At 45.8% G+C, this 15984-nt stretch overlaps 2 protein-coding genes across 3 annotated transcripts in view; one reads left to right on the top strand and one right to left on the bottom strand.

Moving 5' to 3' along the window:
• LOC306778560 (syntaxin-binding protein 1-like) overlaps positions 1-386 on the bottom strand; it is a gene marked incomplete at both ends in the record, with an annotated part of 31734 nt that extends 31348 nt beyond the window's left edge. Inside the window, one exon of the mRNA XM_079270102.1 lies at positions 350-386. Within this exon, the coding sequence (XP_079126228.1) occupies positions 350-386 (37 nt within the window). The remainder of the gene's footprint in view (positions 1-349) is intronic.
• A 3557-nt stretch (positions 387-3943) lies between these two features.
• niban2b (niban apoptosis regulator 2b) overlaps positions 3944-15984 on the top strand; it is a 30277-nt gene continuing 18236 nt past the window's right edge. For both annotated transcript variants that reach the window (XM_079270100.1, XM_079270099.1), the window contains exon 1: positions 3944-4132. In XM_079270100.1, coding sequence (XP_079126226.1) covers positions 4078-4132 — 55 coding nt within the window. In that variant the 5' untranslated portion in view covers positions 3944-4077. The remainder of the gene's footprint in view (positions 4133-15984) is intronic.

Below are 15984 nucleotides of genomic sequence, written 5' to 3'. Positions count from 1 at the left end.
TCGTCGAACGAGAACACCACCGGACAGATTCATATTTGTGATTCATATCACTGACACTACAATCTGGAGAAACTACCATTTGGCGAGCTGCATGGCTCGGATGGATCTGTGCGTGTTTTACGCATCAAAATTCCCAAAATGATGATAATAAAAAAACACTGTTACCAAGATCTGCACTGACCCATGTTACAGTCAATAAGCAGAACGGTTACATAATGCAAGCAGCGCTCATACCTCGGTTTGGTGAAGGGGATAGCCCTCCATGCCTCAACAATACTTTACATGATTTTGGAATAATGCTCATTAAATCAAACGGGGATTATTATTCTAATACATAAAATACACTTACTTTCTCCAACAATAGCTTTTAGTCCAAGTGGTGCCATGATGAGCCCTCTGGTGATGTCCACCTCGCTACACAGAAAACAGATCAGCGGAGGAATTACAGTCAAGTACGTAACATTAAGTAACACACTTCCGTTCCAATTAATCCAAAATAAAAGCCTTTAGAAGGAAAGTAGTGCAGGGCCATTTGTAACATAAGTAATCATGATTAAATAAAGCACTGCGTGTTTCAACGAGGAGTTTATATGGAAACGTATTCTTCACCTTGGGATCAGTTTGTGTGGACCAAAATAATCTCAACTCAAGGTCCACTGTGTATGTTGACCTAAGCATGACAACATGTGGTCACATATTAAAGGGAGCTCCTTGTCTCTGTCTTTGTAAATCTCATCTTTGAGCTTTCTCCAGTCAGCAACTGACTGCTTGTCTTGACTTCATTCAACAGGAAGTCAGCACTGACTGCAAACAACACCTCAAGCTCTCTGCTGGTACATCAGGAGTAAAGCAGCATCCCTGCAGGGAGACTGTAGTGGTGTATATCGTCATGCATCATATGTGAGACCTGGAGGGAACACTACATCAGTGAAATCGCCAGGACCCTGGAGCAGAGCCTGAGTGACCACTAAACACACATCTGTATGTAAACACCATGCCTCACACTGGTTGTACTGGTATACAATCGAGCAGCGCTGGCTACCGAACTGGCTGACAAGAAACCATATAAAACCTTTTAACATCAAAAGTTCAACAACATTTTTTATTCAAAAGGAAATGATCATTTAAAGGCTGATTCGATGTGACCATAAGATCCTGGACGAACAGTCAATGTGATGCCAATGAAATGACAGACATGAAACTATGGCTATTTTGGAATTCATCAACGGAACCAGTGAAAAGCAATTGCGGTCAGAAGTGGGATTCGAACCCATGCCTCCAGTGGAGACTGCAACCTGAACGCAGCGCCTTGGACCGCTTCACTCTTAGTGAGTTTGAGAGGCCTGCTTTAGACTCCAACGGCAAGAACCTGAGTTGAAATCTCAGTCAAATTTGATGATTACAAGACACAATACAAAGTGTGCATCCATGGTTCAAGTGGAACCCATTTTACTCCCTGTCAACAGAACTTCATTCTTAGATCACTCCGGTCTCACTTGTACCTGAAGCAAGATGGCCACACCACTCCAACTTCTGCTGAGATGTGGAAAGGTTGCACTTTTTGACCTTTACTCTAGCTTAAAATCAGGCTCCACTGAGATTCAAACTCAGATCACTGGATTCAGAGTGCAGAGTGCTGACCATTACACCATGGAACCTCTATGTCCTATGAAAATACAGTTTCAGTAGACAGTTTCTTATTTGACATCCGCCAGTACGTTATCTGTGCAGGGAATAGGACATTGAAGGCATTCAACGGTACCAATGACAAAGAAGCTAACAAGACACAGAAACCGTTTCAGGCTCATTTAAAAATGTTCGTAAGCTCAGCAGAGGATTTGGGAACTGACAAGTAAAGAAATTGTTTTGAGAGACTTCCTACAAACAATGAATCCAGCAACATATAGGCCAACTGTATGCAAAGACATGGTAAGATTACACTGGTTGACAATGTAGAGGCTTACAAATGCTGCTGTTGCAGTATTTGGTCAAATGCCTGCTCCTTAACATACGAAGAAGACTTGGTGTCCACAGAGATATGAGAGTAGGAGAGAGCTTAAGACTTTAGTTACTGTTGGGTCTGGCCTCCATGAGAGGGCAGCAGAGCAGAAGTAAGCAGCACATCAGCACAGAGGACATAAGCTAAGAGCTCTCACTCTTTTGGAGGAAAAACACCATCGCAAATGTGTGTGCACACAATTTCCCTGAACCATGTTTTGAACCAGCTTCCATATTTGATATGGATATGACTGGAATCATCTCAACCATAGACGGTCTTCTTCAGGTAGTTAAAGAAGTGAACATGCACCTGCTAATTATTTATGTTCAATTCAATTCAATATATTGTGGATAGCCCAAAACCACAAATTTGCCTCAGAGGACTTTAGAATCTGTACACATGCTGCATCCTCTGTCCCGGTACCCTCTGGGGTCACGGCAGGAGGCAGGACTACAGTCCAGATATAACCACGGTCCATGAAACCTGTGAGGACAGAAAGCACAAAGACTCCGAGGAAGAAGCAAAGTCAGTAATGAGCATTAATGTGCATTAATTCATACAGAAGGAGATGAAGAAGAGTGGGTGTCAGCAGGACAATGGCAGGAGGCAGGACCACGATCCACGATCCATGGAAACCTGTTACCTCAAGAAGTCAATATAACGAGTGTCACCATGCTGCAGTGTCCTTAAACTGTGATCATTCCAGTCCTCAGTCCTCAGTCCCAGTTCCCATCACAGACAGACACAGATCACCTCCAGGTCCAGGTATCTGCAGGGTTCGTTCTGATAAAAACAAAAACAAAGGTGACGTGTTCTTGATTTAGGACTGCATGTCCAAGAGAACAATACAAACGTAGCTTAAATCTCATGGAAATCCATATGAAACATGTTTTCTGTTAAAACCATTAGACAGGTAATTGGCACAGACTGACGCTGAGTGACGCAGAGGTGCCAGTGCCACAAGAAGGATCTCGGCCCTGCACGGTAATTGTGCACTGGTTGGCTTATGCTGCAATAAAATCACCTCCGTGAACGTGAATAACAGACGTCTGACTTTAACATGTTTCGGTCAAACCATTGGACGGTAAATGTATTCAAATGGCCCGGGTGAGCTGACAGCGATGGACTTTGTGAAGGTAGCGGAAAGACACACGTGTAACGACGTCCAGTTTTCAAAATAAGGTGTTATTGAGGGACATACTAAATAATACGTGGAAATGTGATTAAATCCAAGCATGTGGTCTGTGTCCCTCATAAATAAAAAATAAAATATCACAACATTGTGGGGAAAATATCTTTGATCTTTCTTTGCTGGAAATAAATTAAATTAATAATTACAAAAATACATATAGATACAATACCAATAATTAGATTAATTCTGACATTTTCCAAAGTAAAGGTACGACATTACTACAGTGAAATAAATGAAGACGGTGCTTTAATCAATCATTACAATGTCGATGTCCTTCCTGTGAAATTATCAGCGAACTGTTCGTCTTAACTTTTTTATATTATTTTTAGTTCAGAACATATTCAATTAAACTTTTTTTTTGAAAGATGACTGAAAGCTATGCACTTTTGGGTCCAGGGGCTAAAATGAGCTGTGGGTTGTCCTCGTGGACAAGTAATGACCTGGTTCCTCTTCTGTATATCTTGTTGATATGTTCCAGCAGCTCCACCACGGTGAGCCTCAGTCAGTGATACATTAGAGACATGCATCACCTTAAAGTGCGGCCAAATGTATAATTCATACATAGCAAGGTGTTTCATATTCTGAATCCAGTTGTTTGAATTGTTACTAGGTGACTTTTAAGTAATTTAGACCTCATTTTCCCCACGTGACCTGAACGCACCGCCGCTGGACCGTGGGAGTCTTCCTCCTCGAGCCTCCTTTAAAAGAGGGCGTGTCTCTCCGTCACTTTCCTGCTCGGCTAACGTTCTTAACTTCCTTCTACGTTCCCGTGAACTGATGCTGGTCTCTTCTTCAGGACTCCACTGGACTCTGGGCGGTTCACGTTTGGCTTAAGTACTCGTTGAAGACCAGCGGAATTCATCTTGGCTTTTGAGATTCGCCCGCCATGGGGGACGTGATTTCCAGTCACCTGGACGAAGCCAAGCAGGAGATGATCACAGGTAAGCAGCGTCCCGTGGAGCTCTGATTGGTACGTGCGCAGTTCAAAGGCCGTCTGAAGGTCCGACCTGGTGTGAGGAAGAGAGCCGGTCTCCCAGATGTCAGCGTCCCTCTGCTGCTTGATCTGCGGGCGCTGTGAACGCGAGGTACCGAGGATGTGTGGCTCTAAACGGGCACACTCCGATACATGTGAAGAGACGAGGACGTCTTCACTTGGATTAGATATGAATCTCTTGTTTATTCTGTCACATCTTTTGGGACGTTTGCTGCTCCTGTTATTAAACTGGTGCGTGTCCTCGAGGTTCTCTTCAGGTTCTGTTTACAGGTTCTGTTTATAGGCGCTTTTCTGTTCTGGTGTATTTCTTGGCCTGCTGATGGTCAGATGTGCGCCCATCACATCTAAAACATGTCTGACTTTTACAAATCCGTGTAGTGTAACTTTATATTATACGTTGACTGTATTAAAATTAGTTTCAGAAAAAGAACAGTTTACTTGACCGACAGTGTGACAGCCACAGCTCAGACATGCACTTTGATTGCATAAGAAAAGCAGAACATTGAAGACATGGAACCACTTCTTCTTAGAACGTGACTTAAAACCAGTAATTCATTATCACAATAGATGCGGATACATTTTCTATTGCATGGATTGATTTATTGCGGTGTTTTTTGTGTGTGACTTGTCTGTGAGAGACCGGTGATATAAAGAGCCAATGGTTGTCAGGTGGAGCTGCATCCACCAGCCCCACCCCGTCTGTGACCTCATCACACCTCTGACCCAGCTCACTTCATTGTCACGGCCATTTGGACTTTGGTCTCGCTTTAAATGCAGGAATATTGCTGACAAGGCCCAACCCTCTGATCGTGTATCTTGAGTTGTTGAACTGTCACTTATAGAAATGTAAGTATTTGCAAAGCAGACACCGTGACTGGCAGTCTCTCACCATCTTCACTCTCACTCCTCAAACTAAGAACCCAGAGAAGATAGCGGCTGCGCCCTGATCTGTTTCAGCTCTTATGAGCATGTTGCCTTGTTTCTTTGGTCTGTTGCAACATGTTCATTTGTAAGTAAAGTCAGATTTTGAGCCGCGTTAACGAAAACATACAAATGACAACAATGTAGCCTAAAGAAACTCAACCCCCGAACTGTCCACTTCTGACTGAACGGAGTAATAATTGTATGTAACATCACATTTCCAAAGTATTGGAGCAGTCTCTGCACATGTTCGCTGCGTTCACAGGCATATGATGTATTTCGCTAGCTAGCTGGATACAAGCTGGCGTTGGCTCCAGTACAGCACAATCAGAGTCAAACACTATGAATGGCTTGGTGTTTGGTTCACGAGTAAAATGTATGGCATGATTCCAATTTACTCTTAAAACTTTAACCACAGACCATTGTATACATCACCAAAGCCAGCTAGATCGCTAGCCCCCTAGCTACAAATTGAGCCAAGTTAGCTCCTGTTAGCCGAACCAAAGCTTAAATAGAGATCATTACACGGTTGTTTTAAGTAGCTGACAATTCAAGTAGTTTGTTAGCTAGAAATGTTGGTTGGCCTCTGTATTGTGTCACAAATGCCACATATCACACGAACATTTAATTACATTTGAACACGTAAGGCAACACTTGCTCCGTTTGGTAAATGGTCCGCCATGTTTTCTGTTCAGGTGCTGGGAGACTGAGTTTTGTAAATCCCTTTAATCAACCAATTAATCCTCATCTGCCCAGATCTATGTACTTTCTGGAAGAAAATCTTTATTTTAACATTTTCATATCGCATAAGGAAATAATAACTTTATCCCAGTACAACTGATGGCCTGTTTCCCTTCAAAGACCATGCATTCAACTTAAACTGTGAATATAGTTTTAGAACACATGCAGCAAACTACCTCTCAAGAACTGGAGGCAGAAAGCCATTTTTTTTTTTTTAAGCTGAGCATGGTTTTTGTTAATGCCTTCAGTGTTCACAGTGAGTCACATGCATGTATCAGATGTGGAATCTGAGGAATGCATGAAAAAGTGTGGCTGCATAGAAACCGCGCCAGGCCTTGAGCTGCACAGTCAGCGCCTAACTGTCTCTGCTGCCAGGACAAGCCCAGTACCTTGCTGGCTTTATGGTTCCAGCAATATGCCATCCACACAAACGCACACCCATTTATTCATTGTGTCCATTCTTGATGCACTAAGAAGGCGATCAACCACCGTGCCAGTGATCAGAGGGACATTATTCCCTATCAGAGTTGAGGTAATCATGTTCATAGATCGCTTCATCACTCGGGACATTGTTTTCAGATGATTTATGACCAGCTGATGAATGGGCCACACCTATCTATTGTCACCTCACTGTTAAAGCCTGGATTGCTGAGCGGAGTCGTATGAAACCAGCTAGCGGCGTGTTCGACTGCCCTCATAACCTCCAGCATGAGGTCAGTGTTGAAGGGAAATGCGGGGAGGTGTAGTGAGTGGAAATGACCTCGATCACCTGGCGAACCTCTCATTTCCTCTTTTGGAAAACTGGCACGAGTGCACTACTATCAACCTCATGTGTACAGACGCATGGAAGATCTGTTTTGTTATAACCTGTCAATTTAAATATTTCAGATAGATTCATTCAGATTTCAAAAAAGTCTTACTAATAATAATAATAATCAATAATAATAATGATCAACTCAACAAAATGAGTAAATAATGAAAATAAACTAGTAATTTAACGCCATTGTAAAAGTATAGAATGGAATTATTTTTTGTCCTTTAAACCCTCGAGGGTGTTGACCCATGGGTTGGGAACTACTGCTCTGAGCAATTTGATGAGGTTTGTTTGTAAAAATCTAACCAGGGACCCCTTGCTAGCTTAAAGAGCCCCTGTTATGCATTTCCTTTAGTGTGTTGTACATATAAAAGGTCCGCAGAGTTATAAGTTCCCGCCCACAGGGGGTTACTCTCCCGCTCACAGACACGGCGCCTGAGCTGCCTGAAACGGCTCTATTGAATTCTCTCTTTACTTCCGTAAGTCACAATGAGTCATTGTGAGTCACAATGGAAGACTTTTGCATAATACGGGAGCTGGAGCTCAGTCTGAAGTCATGTCGACGAGACGCTGTGTTCTGCTCTGCTAGAGGAAATGTTCTTTGTATGGACAAGCGGCTAAACTTCATTTTCAACACGGTTCCATATCAGTACAACACCAATTTACAGTTGTGTTCACTGCATTTTACCGAGGACAGCTTCCAGAACTGGACACGGTTCACAGCTGGATTTTCAAACTGCTTGTGGCTTCAATCGATGCAGTTCCCACTTTGTTGGGTCGATCTCCCTCTGGATAGCCATCTTATTTCTGTGTATTAGAGAAGGCGTTTGTGCTTTGCGTCCATCTCCTCACAAAGCAGCTCAAACAGACGGGGTTGAGGGCATGTGCTTTGACATGGTTAATAACTTTAACCACATCATTCAATACGCTGTTCAGTTCAGGTGACATTTTTTGGCTTGCCAGCAGTTCCCTGTGAGTGAGACAGTGCATAGACTCACATTCAGGTGCAACCTCTTTAATCCAAACAGTTAAACCAGAAAGCCGTCCAGTCACGGCAGCAGCTCCGTCCGTGCATACGCCGACACAAAAGGACCAATTCAGTTTTCCTGATATGTAATCGTTCAGAGACTGTTCTGTGGCTGTGGTGTTGGTTGGCAACAATAGTGCACATAACATATCCTCATGCACATCCTCCTGATAAAGATATCGCACATGAACAAGTAGTATTTCCTTGTTTTCAATATCCGTAGACTCCTCAACCTGGATTGCGTACCACGGTGACTTCTTAATCCTCTCCAACAATGGTGTCTCAATGTCCTCTGCTATTTCCTCAATACGCCGAGTGACTGTGCTAGCCGAAAGAGGCACTGTTGGTCTTTGTGGTATTCATCGCCCCCTCTTCCATTATCATTGGACAGCTGGGTGACAAGGTGGCAGTGACAAGTGCAGCCTTTTACCCAAGAGCTAACATTCAGCTCAGAATGGAGGCTCAGCGCCTTGCAATTTAAGGTAAATATGGAGCGCTTCCAAAAAAATAAAGTCAACATAGCAGTTTGCTTCTTAATATTATAAACTGCTGTAATTCAATATATTAAAAAAAATAATCACTATTGGACTTCTGTGCTAGCCACGGTTTGGCCGTAACAAACACCATGTTCGAACATAAGGTGGCTCATAAGTGTACCTGGTACCAGAACACCTTAGGCTTAAGACTACTGGAGGGGTCCTGGGAGTTTGCCCAATTAGTCTACATGTGACTTTGAGAAGGCTTTTGACCGGGTCCCTCAGGGGTTCTTGTGGGGGGTGCTACGGGAGTATAGGGTGCCGGACCCGTTACAACGGGCGATCCGGTCTCTGTACGACTGTGGTCCTGTTAGCCTCCTCGGATCGTGACCTCCAGCATTCACTGGGGTGGTTTGCAGCAGAGTGTGACGCGGTGGGGATGAGAGTTAGCACCTGACCCTCACCTATGGTCATGAACTCTGGGTCGTGAACGAAACGACAAGGTCGCGGCTACAAGCGGCTGAAATGAGTTTCCTCCGTAGGGTGGCCGGGCTCAGCCTTAGAGATAGGGTCAGGAGCTCCGTCATCAGGAGGGAGCATGGCGTCGAGCCGCTACTCCTTCGCGTCGAAAGGAGTCGGCTGAGGTGGTTGAGCATCTAAGTAGGATGCCTCCTGGACGCCTCCCACTGGAGGTTTTCCAGGCACGTCCAACTGGGAGGAGACCCCGGGGAAGACTCAGAACACGCTGGAGGGATTACATCTCCCAGCTGGCCTGGGAACGCCTCGGGATCCCCCAGAATGAGCTGGAACATGTTGAGTGGTCGAGGGAAGTCTGGGTCAGCCTGCTTGGCCAGCTGCCACCGCGACCCGATTCCGGATAAGCAGAAGACTATGGATGGATAGTCTCTGCTTCCATTCCTTTGAGTTCACGTGTTTTTATGTTCCATTTTGAATCCCAAATTTTTCTGATTACATGTAATATGCCAAATTGAACAGCAATGTGCCGTCCTCTTTGTTTACCTATTTCTCTTTTTTTCTTGCGTCTCCATGCTTCCACTGGTAACTCGGTGTTTAATGTCACATTGCTATGAATTGTGGGTAATTCCCTTGGGCAAAGTCTTAAGAAATGTGAATTTACGGAAAGTGTTCATAAAGGGCTCAAAATGCCTGCAAGAGAGTCCTCAAACACTCGATGATTTGACAATGGGCCAGAACTACACCCTCACGCACTCTCAAATTCTGAGTGTGGAGATTGGGATTGGGCCCATCTGCCCTGTGGATGGATGTCAACTCTACAGCTACCAAGTGGTATCACTCATTTTTTCAGAACTCAGAAGGTTGGGGCCAACAATAGTCTGTCTCCGATAAAAGCTATCAGTACTGGAGCTCCACAAGGCTGTGTGAGCTCACCGGTCCTTTTTACACTGTATGCTATGAGTGCACGTCCAGGAACTCTCGGATCTAAAGCTAAGTTTATTTTATAAGCACGATGATACAAACCTCTATCATTGAGAAGGGAGTTTGGTGATTGGTGCACACAAACAAAGATCATCTACAGTCTCTCTTTGGCCAGTGTGTACTTAAACAGGGAACGCATCCTCTGTCATCCATCCCATGTGCTCTGTACTCTGTATGAGCTGCTACCGTCGGGCAGACGATATGAAGCTCAGTGGTGGAAATTGAATCCGTTTAAGAACTCCTTTGTGACTATCTGTTGGATTTTTATTCTGCAGCGTAAACCAAGGAGGTGTGTTTTATATTTGTAGTACACATATTGTAGTTTGCGTGTGTTGTGTGCACATGTGTTAACGGGTCTAGCTATGTAGGTGCCGAGTCAAATTTCCCCATGGACACAATGATGTTTCAGTCTTTTTCCCGATTCATTGTGTATTTTTAAAACTTAGCCTGACACTCTGGGCCATATATAATATACCTTGTCATAGTTTTTACTATATATATATATATATATATATATATATATATATATATATATATATATATATATATATATATATATATATATATATATATATATATATATATTAGAGTGGCTTTAAGCTCACAACACTTCATAACATTTTGACGATACATCTACACAGTTCATTTCTATTAGTCAGTGATTCACATCTATGTTTCCTGTGATTGAGTAGAAAGAGGCCCGAGTATGTAAATATGAGCACCTTACTTTTCTGATGTTCATATGACCTCTGTTTAATTACTTTCAGTATATTGTATATGGGCTACTTTATATCCTCAGAGTTGGATAGGATCACATACTGATGTGGTGGTCCACCTTGTGCGCCAGAAAGCATCCTGGAGCGGCACATTGACGTTTCCCTGTTTTCTAATGTTCACTCTGAAAAAGTGAGATGATACCTGCCTCTAATTCCCACAGTAAACACGTTTGAATCAGCTGCATTTGCATTCATTTGGTGCTCTAGACCCTTACAGTCGCCACTCTTGCTTCAGCTCTGAAGTGAACAGTCTAGATTTATGAGTCAGCCTATGGGTCTATCTAAGTGGAATGTTGTTGTTAAGGCACTGTGGAGAAAGGAGAGGGGGAGGTTCTCTTGTGGGTCTATTAAACAGCAGTCTGGTCTCTGCTCATTTCTCTATGACCAAGACATGCTGAAACTGAGGTCAGTGATAAGATGAGCTGCCATGTATGGTACGTTTGCTTTAATACGATTACCACATCGATGGACGACAAACGCAGTAGTAATATCTGGCCGAAGCGCTGTAGAGGCCCCCTGGACAATTTGTCTGGTAGCTGGCTGCAGGACAGCAGAGAGTCAGCCAGACTCATAGCAGCAGCTCATACAGCTCTCTATGCTTTAACCTCTAAATCTGACTTGATGAAAAAAAAAAAAACATTCTGTGGAATGTGACCCCAGAGAATAGAGTTGCTGGCCCAAATACCACTTTAAATTTCAGCTTTCTGAAATGTGTCTTTTAATGATATCCTGAATGCTCCTAAACATGGAAGCAATGGACCTTGGGTATTTTAACAACGGAATACTGTAGGTGCATCGCATTGCCATCACCTTGAATTACAACAAACAGATCTTTCAGCCAGGAGACCTGCTAAGTGGTGTTGGTGCCTAAACCTAACGGAGTAGTTGTGTTGCCCTGGACCCTAACGGAGTAGTTGTGTTGACCAGCACACTAACTGAGTAGTTGTGTTGACCTGCACACTAACGGAGTAGTTGTGTTGCCCTGCACCCTAACGGAGTAGTTGTGTTGCCCTGCACCCTAACGGAGCAGTTGTGTTGCCCTGCACCCTAACGGAGCAGTTGTGTTGCCCTGCACCCTAACGGAGCAGTTGTGTTGCCCTGCACCCTAACGGAGCAGTTGTGTTGCCCTGCACCCTAACGGAGCAGTTGTGTTGCCCTGCACCCTAACGGAGCAGTTGTGTTGCCCTGCACCCTAACGGAGCAGTTGTGTTGCCCTGCACACTAACGGAGCAGTTGTGTTGCCCTGCACCCTAACGGAGCAGTTGTGTTGACCAGCACACTAACGGAGCAGTTGTGTTGCCCTGCACCCTAACGGAGCAGTTGTGTTGCCCTGCACCCTAACGGAGCAGTTGTGTTGACCAGCACACTAACGGAGCAGTTGTGTTGCCCTGCACCCTAACGGAGCAGTTGTGTTGCCCTGCACCCTAACGGAGCAGTTGTGTTGCCCTGCACCCTAACGGAGCAGTTGTGTTGCCCTGCACCCTAACGGAGCAGTTGTGTTGCCCTGCACCCTAACGGAGCAGTTGTGTTGCCCTGCACCCTAACGGAGCAGTTGTGTTGACCAGCACACTAACGGAGCAGTTGTGTTGCCCTGCACCCTAACGGAGCAGTTGTGTTGACCTGCACCCTAACGGAGCAGTTGTGTTGACCAGCACACTAACGGAGCAGTTGTGTTGCCCTGCACCCTAACGGAGCAGTTGTGTTGCCCTGCACCCTAACGGAGCAGTTGTGTTGCCCTGCACACTAACGGAGCAGTTGTGTTGCCCTGCACCCTAACGGAGCAGTTGTGTTGCCCTGCACCCTAACGGAGCAGTTGTGTTGCCCTGCACCCTAACGGAGCAGTTGTGTTGCCCTGCACCCTAACGGAGCAGTTGTGTTGCCCTGCACCCTAACGGAGCAGTTGTGTTGCCCTGCACCCTAACGGAGCAGTTGTGTTGCCCTGCACACTAACGGAGCAGTTGTGTTGACCAGCACACTAACGGAGCAGTTGTGTTGACCAGCACACTAACGGAGCAGTTGTGTTGACCAGCACACTAACGGAGCAGTTGTGTTGACCAGCACACTAACGGAGCAGTTGTGTTGACCAGCACACTAACGGAGCAGTTGTGTTGACCAGCACACTAACGGAGCAGTTGTGTTGCCCTGCACCCTAACGGAGCAGTTGTGTTGACCTGCACACTAACGGAGCAGTTGTGTTGACCTGCACACTAACGGAGCAGTTGTGTTGACCTCCACACTAACGGAGCAGTTGTGTTGACCAGCACACTAACGGAGCAGTTGTGTTGCCCTGCACCCTAACGGAGCAGTTGTGTTGCCCTGCACCCTAACGGAGCAGTTGTGTTGCCCTGCACACTAACGGAGCAGTTGTGTTGCCCTGCACACTAACGGAGCAGTTGTGTTGCCCTGCACCCTAACGGAGCAGTTGTGTTGCCCTGCACCCTAACGGAGCAGTTGTGTTGCCCTGCACCCTAACGGAGCAGTTGTGTTGCCCTGCACCCTAACGGAGCAGTTGTGTTGCCCTGCACCCTAACGGAGCAGTTGTGTTGCCCTGCACCCTAACGGAGCAGTTGTGTTGCCCTGCACCCTAACGGAGCAGTTGTGTTGCCCTGCACACTAACGGAGCAGTTGTGTTGACCAGCACACTAACTGAGCAGTTGTGTTGACCTCCACACTAACGGAGCAGTTGTGTTGACCTGCACCCTAACGGAGCAGTTGTGTTGACCTGCACACTAACGGAGCAGTTGTGTTGCCCTGCACACTAACGGAGCAGTTGTGTTGACCTGCACACTAACGGAGCAGTTGTGTTGCCCTGCACCCTAACGGAGCAGTTGTGTTGACCTGCACACTAACGGAGCAGTTGTGTTGCCCTGCACCCTAACGGAGCAGTTGTGTTGCCCTGCACCCTAACGGAGCAGTTGTGTTGCCCTGCACCCTAACGGAGCAGTTGTGTTGACCTGCACACTAACGGAGCAGTTGTGTTGACCAGCACACTAACGGAGCAGTTGTGTTGCCCTGCACACTAACGGAGCAGTTGTGTTGCCCTGCACACTAACGGAGCAGTTGTGTTGACCTGCACCCTAACGGAGCAGTTGTGTTGACCAGCACACTAACGGAGCAGTTGTGTTGACCAGCACACTAACGGAGCAGTTGTGTTGACCAGCACACTAACGGAGCAGTTGTGTTGCCCTGCACCCTAACGGAGCAGTTGTGTTGCCCTGCACCCTAACGGAGCAGTTGTGTTGCCCTGCACACTAACGGAGCAGTTGTGTTGCCCTGCACCCTAACGGAGCAGTTGTGTTGCCCTGCACCCTAACGGAGCAGTTGTGTTGCCCTGCACCCTAACGGAGCAGTTGTGTTGCCCTGCACCCTAACGGAGCAGTTGTGTTGCCCTGCACCCTAACGGAGCAGTTGTGTTGCCCTGCACCCTAACGGAGCAGTTGTGTTGCCCTGCACCCTAACGGAGCAGTTGTGTTGCCCTGCACACTAACGGAGCAGTTGTGTTGCCCAGCACCCTAACGGAGCAGTTGTGTTGCCCTGCACACTAACGGAGCAGTTGTGTTGCCCTGCACCCTAACGGAGCAGTTGTGTTGCCCTGCACCCTAACGGAGCAGTTGTGTTGCCCTGCACCCTAACGGAGCAGTTGTGTTGCCCTGCACCCTAACGGAGCAGTTGTGTTGCCCTGCACCCTAACGGAGCAGTTGTGTTGCCCTGCACCCTAACGGAGCAGTTGTGTTGCCCTGCACCCTAACGGAGCAGTTGTGTTGCCCTGCACACTAACTGAGCAGTTGTGTTGACCTCCACCCTAACGGAGCAGTTGTGTTGCCCTGCACACTAACGGAGCAGTTGTGTTGCCCTGCACACTAACGGAGCAGTTGTGTTGACCTGCACACTAACGGAGCAGTTGTGTTGCCCTGCACCCTAACGGAGCAGTTGTGTTGACCTGCACACTAACGGAGCAGTTGTGTTGCCCTGCACCCTAACGGAGCAGTTGTGTTGCCCTGCACCCTAACGGAGCAGTTGTGTTGCCCTGCACCCTAACGGAGCAGTTGTGTTGACCTGCACACTAACGGAGCAGTTGTGTTGACCAGCACACTAACGGAGCAGTTGTGTTGCCCTGCACACTAACGGAGCAGTTGTGTTGCCCTGCACACTAACGGAGCAGTTGTGTTGACCTGCACCCTAACGGAGCAGTTGTGTTGACCAGCACACTAACGGAGCAGTTGTGTTGACCAGCACACTAACGGAGCAGTTGTGTTGACCAGCACACTAACGGAGCAGTTGTGTTGACCAGCACACTAACGGAGCAGTTGTGTTGCCCTGCACCCTAACGGAGCAGTTGTGTTGCCCTGCACCCTAACGGAGCAGTTGTGTTGCCCTGCACCCTAACGGAGCAGTTGTGTTGCCCTGCACCCTAACGGAGCAGTTGTGTTGCCCTGCACCCTAACGGAGCAGTTGTGTTGCCCTGCACCCTAACGGAGCAGTTGTGTTGCCCTGCACCCTAACGGAGCAGTTGTGTTGCCCTGCACCCTAACGGAGCAGTTTCCTGTGAATACAGACAAAGATTGTATGCACGTAATGAGTGTAAATTGAAACGTGTTGCTGGCTTGTCCAGGAATACGCACAAGAAATGACGAAAAAGTTTAAGTAAGAAATAAGACAAACCTTTGTATGAGGACGTTGATCAGCGTCTCCCAACCAAAACGTTGGGTTAATTGAATGGGAACTAATGTTTGTGGTACAGTACAACAGATTGCTGTTGGGATGGAATTTGCTGTTCACAATTGATGCCATACTCCGGAGTAGGTCTTGGTGTCGAACGTGAATACGGTTTTGGTACTGATTTGAAATGCAACGCTGACACATCTTGAAACACAGAAGCGTAGAGTGCTACAGACGCACGTATTTTTCAAATACCAAGAGCTCGCATTCACTGTGTGCTCAGATTCATAATTTGGTGTACTTGTCAATCATTTCCAATTTTAGACTGTTGTTAAACATAATGTGCAGCTTCTCCTGTTTCGACAACATTAGCAATAACTTTTTTTGTTGCATTTTTAGAAATTATATAGTTACAGAGCATGTGTCTTGTTTTCCAATATCGATTTGATTTCTGAATCTGTTTGAATGTAGTAGTTTGTTTTTCATTCCATATATTATAATTTACAAAATCCTTTAATTCCTTCATCTTCTAACCAGTTCTTTGTAATATGTTTAATTATTTCTGCCTTCATGAATAGTAATAAGTGAGAATAATTCTTCTTGTTTCCAAAGTAGTGTGTTTGTATTTAGAGAAATACCCCAAATATGTGATGGTTCTGATAGAATTTTCCCAGAAGCCCCTTTACGTGACCAAAATATGTGCTCACATTGGGCCATGTGTATTCTTTTCAACAGTTTCTTAGTTGTTTCTGTAATGTTTTTGCACATTTGTTCCATCAGCTGGGTATATCATGCATGTCATGTTTTACATTGACATTCATTTGTATGTCTTGATGGTTAGCTTGTATGATTTTGAACCATCTTAGCGAAGAAATTCATTTCAACCCCACAGTGATGCATCTTAAGCACACATGTTATCAGTGGAGC

This window comes from Melanostigma gelatinosum (assembly GCF_949748355.1).
Source record: "Melanostigma gelatinosum genome assembly, chromosome: 6".
Taxonomy (NCBI): Eukaryota; Metazoa; Chordata; class Actinopteri; order Perciformes; family Zoarcidae; genus Melanostigma; species Melanostigma gelatinosum.
The sequence above is the reverse complement of the archived record's forward strand: the minus strand, read 5'-3'. Positions and strand labels throughout refer to the sequence as shown.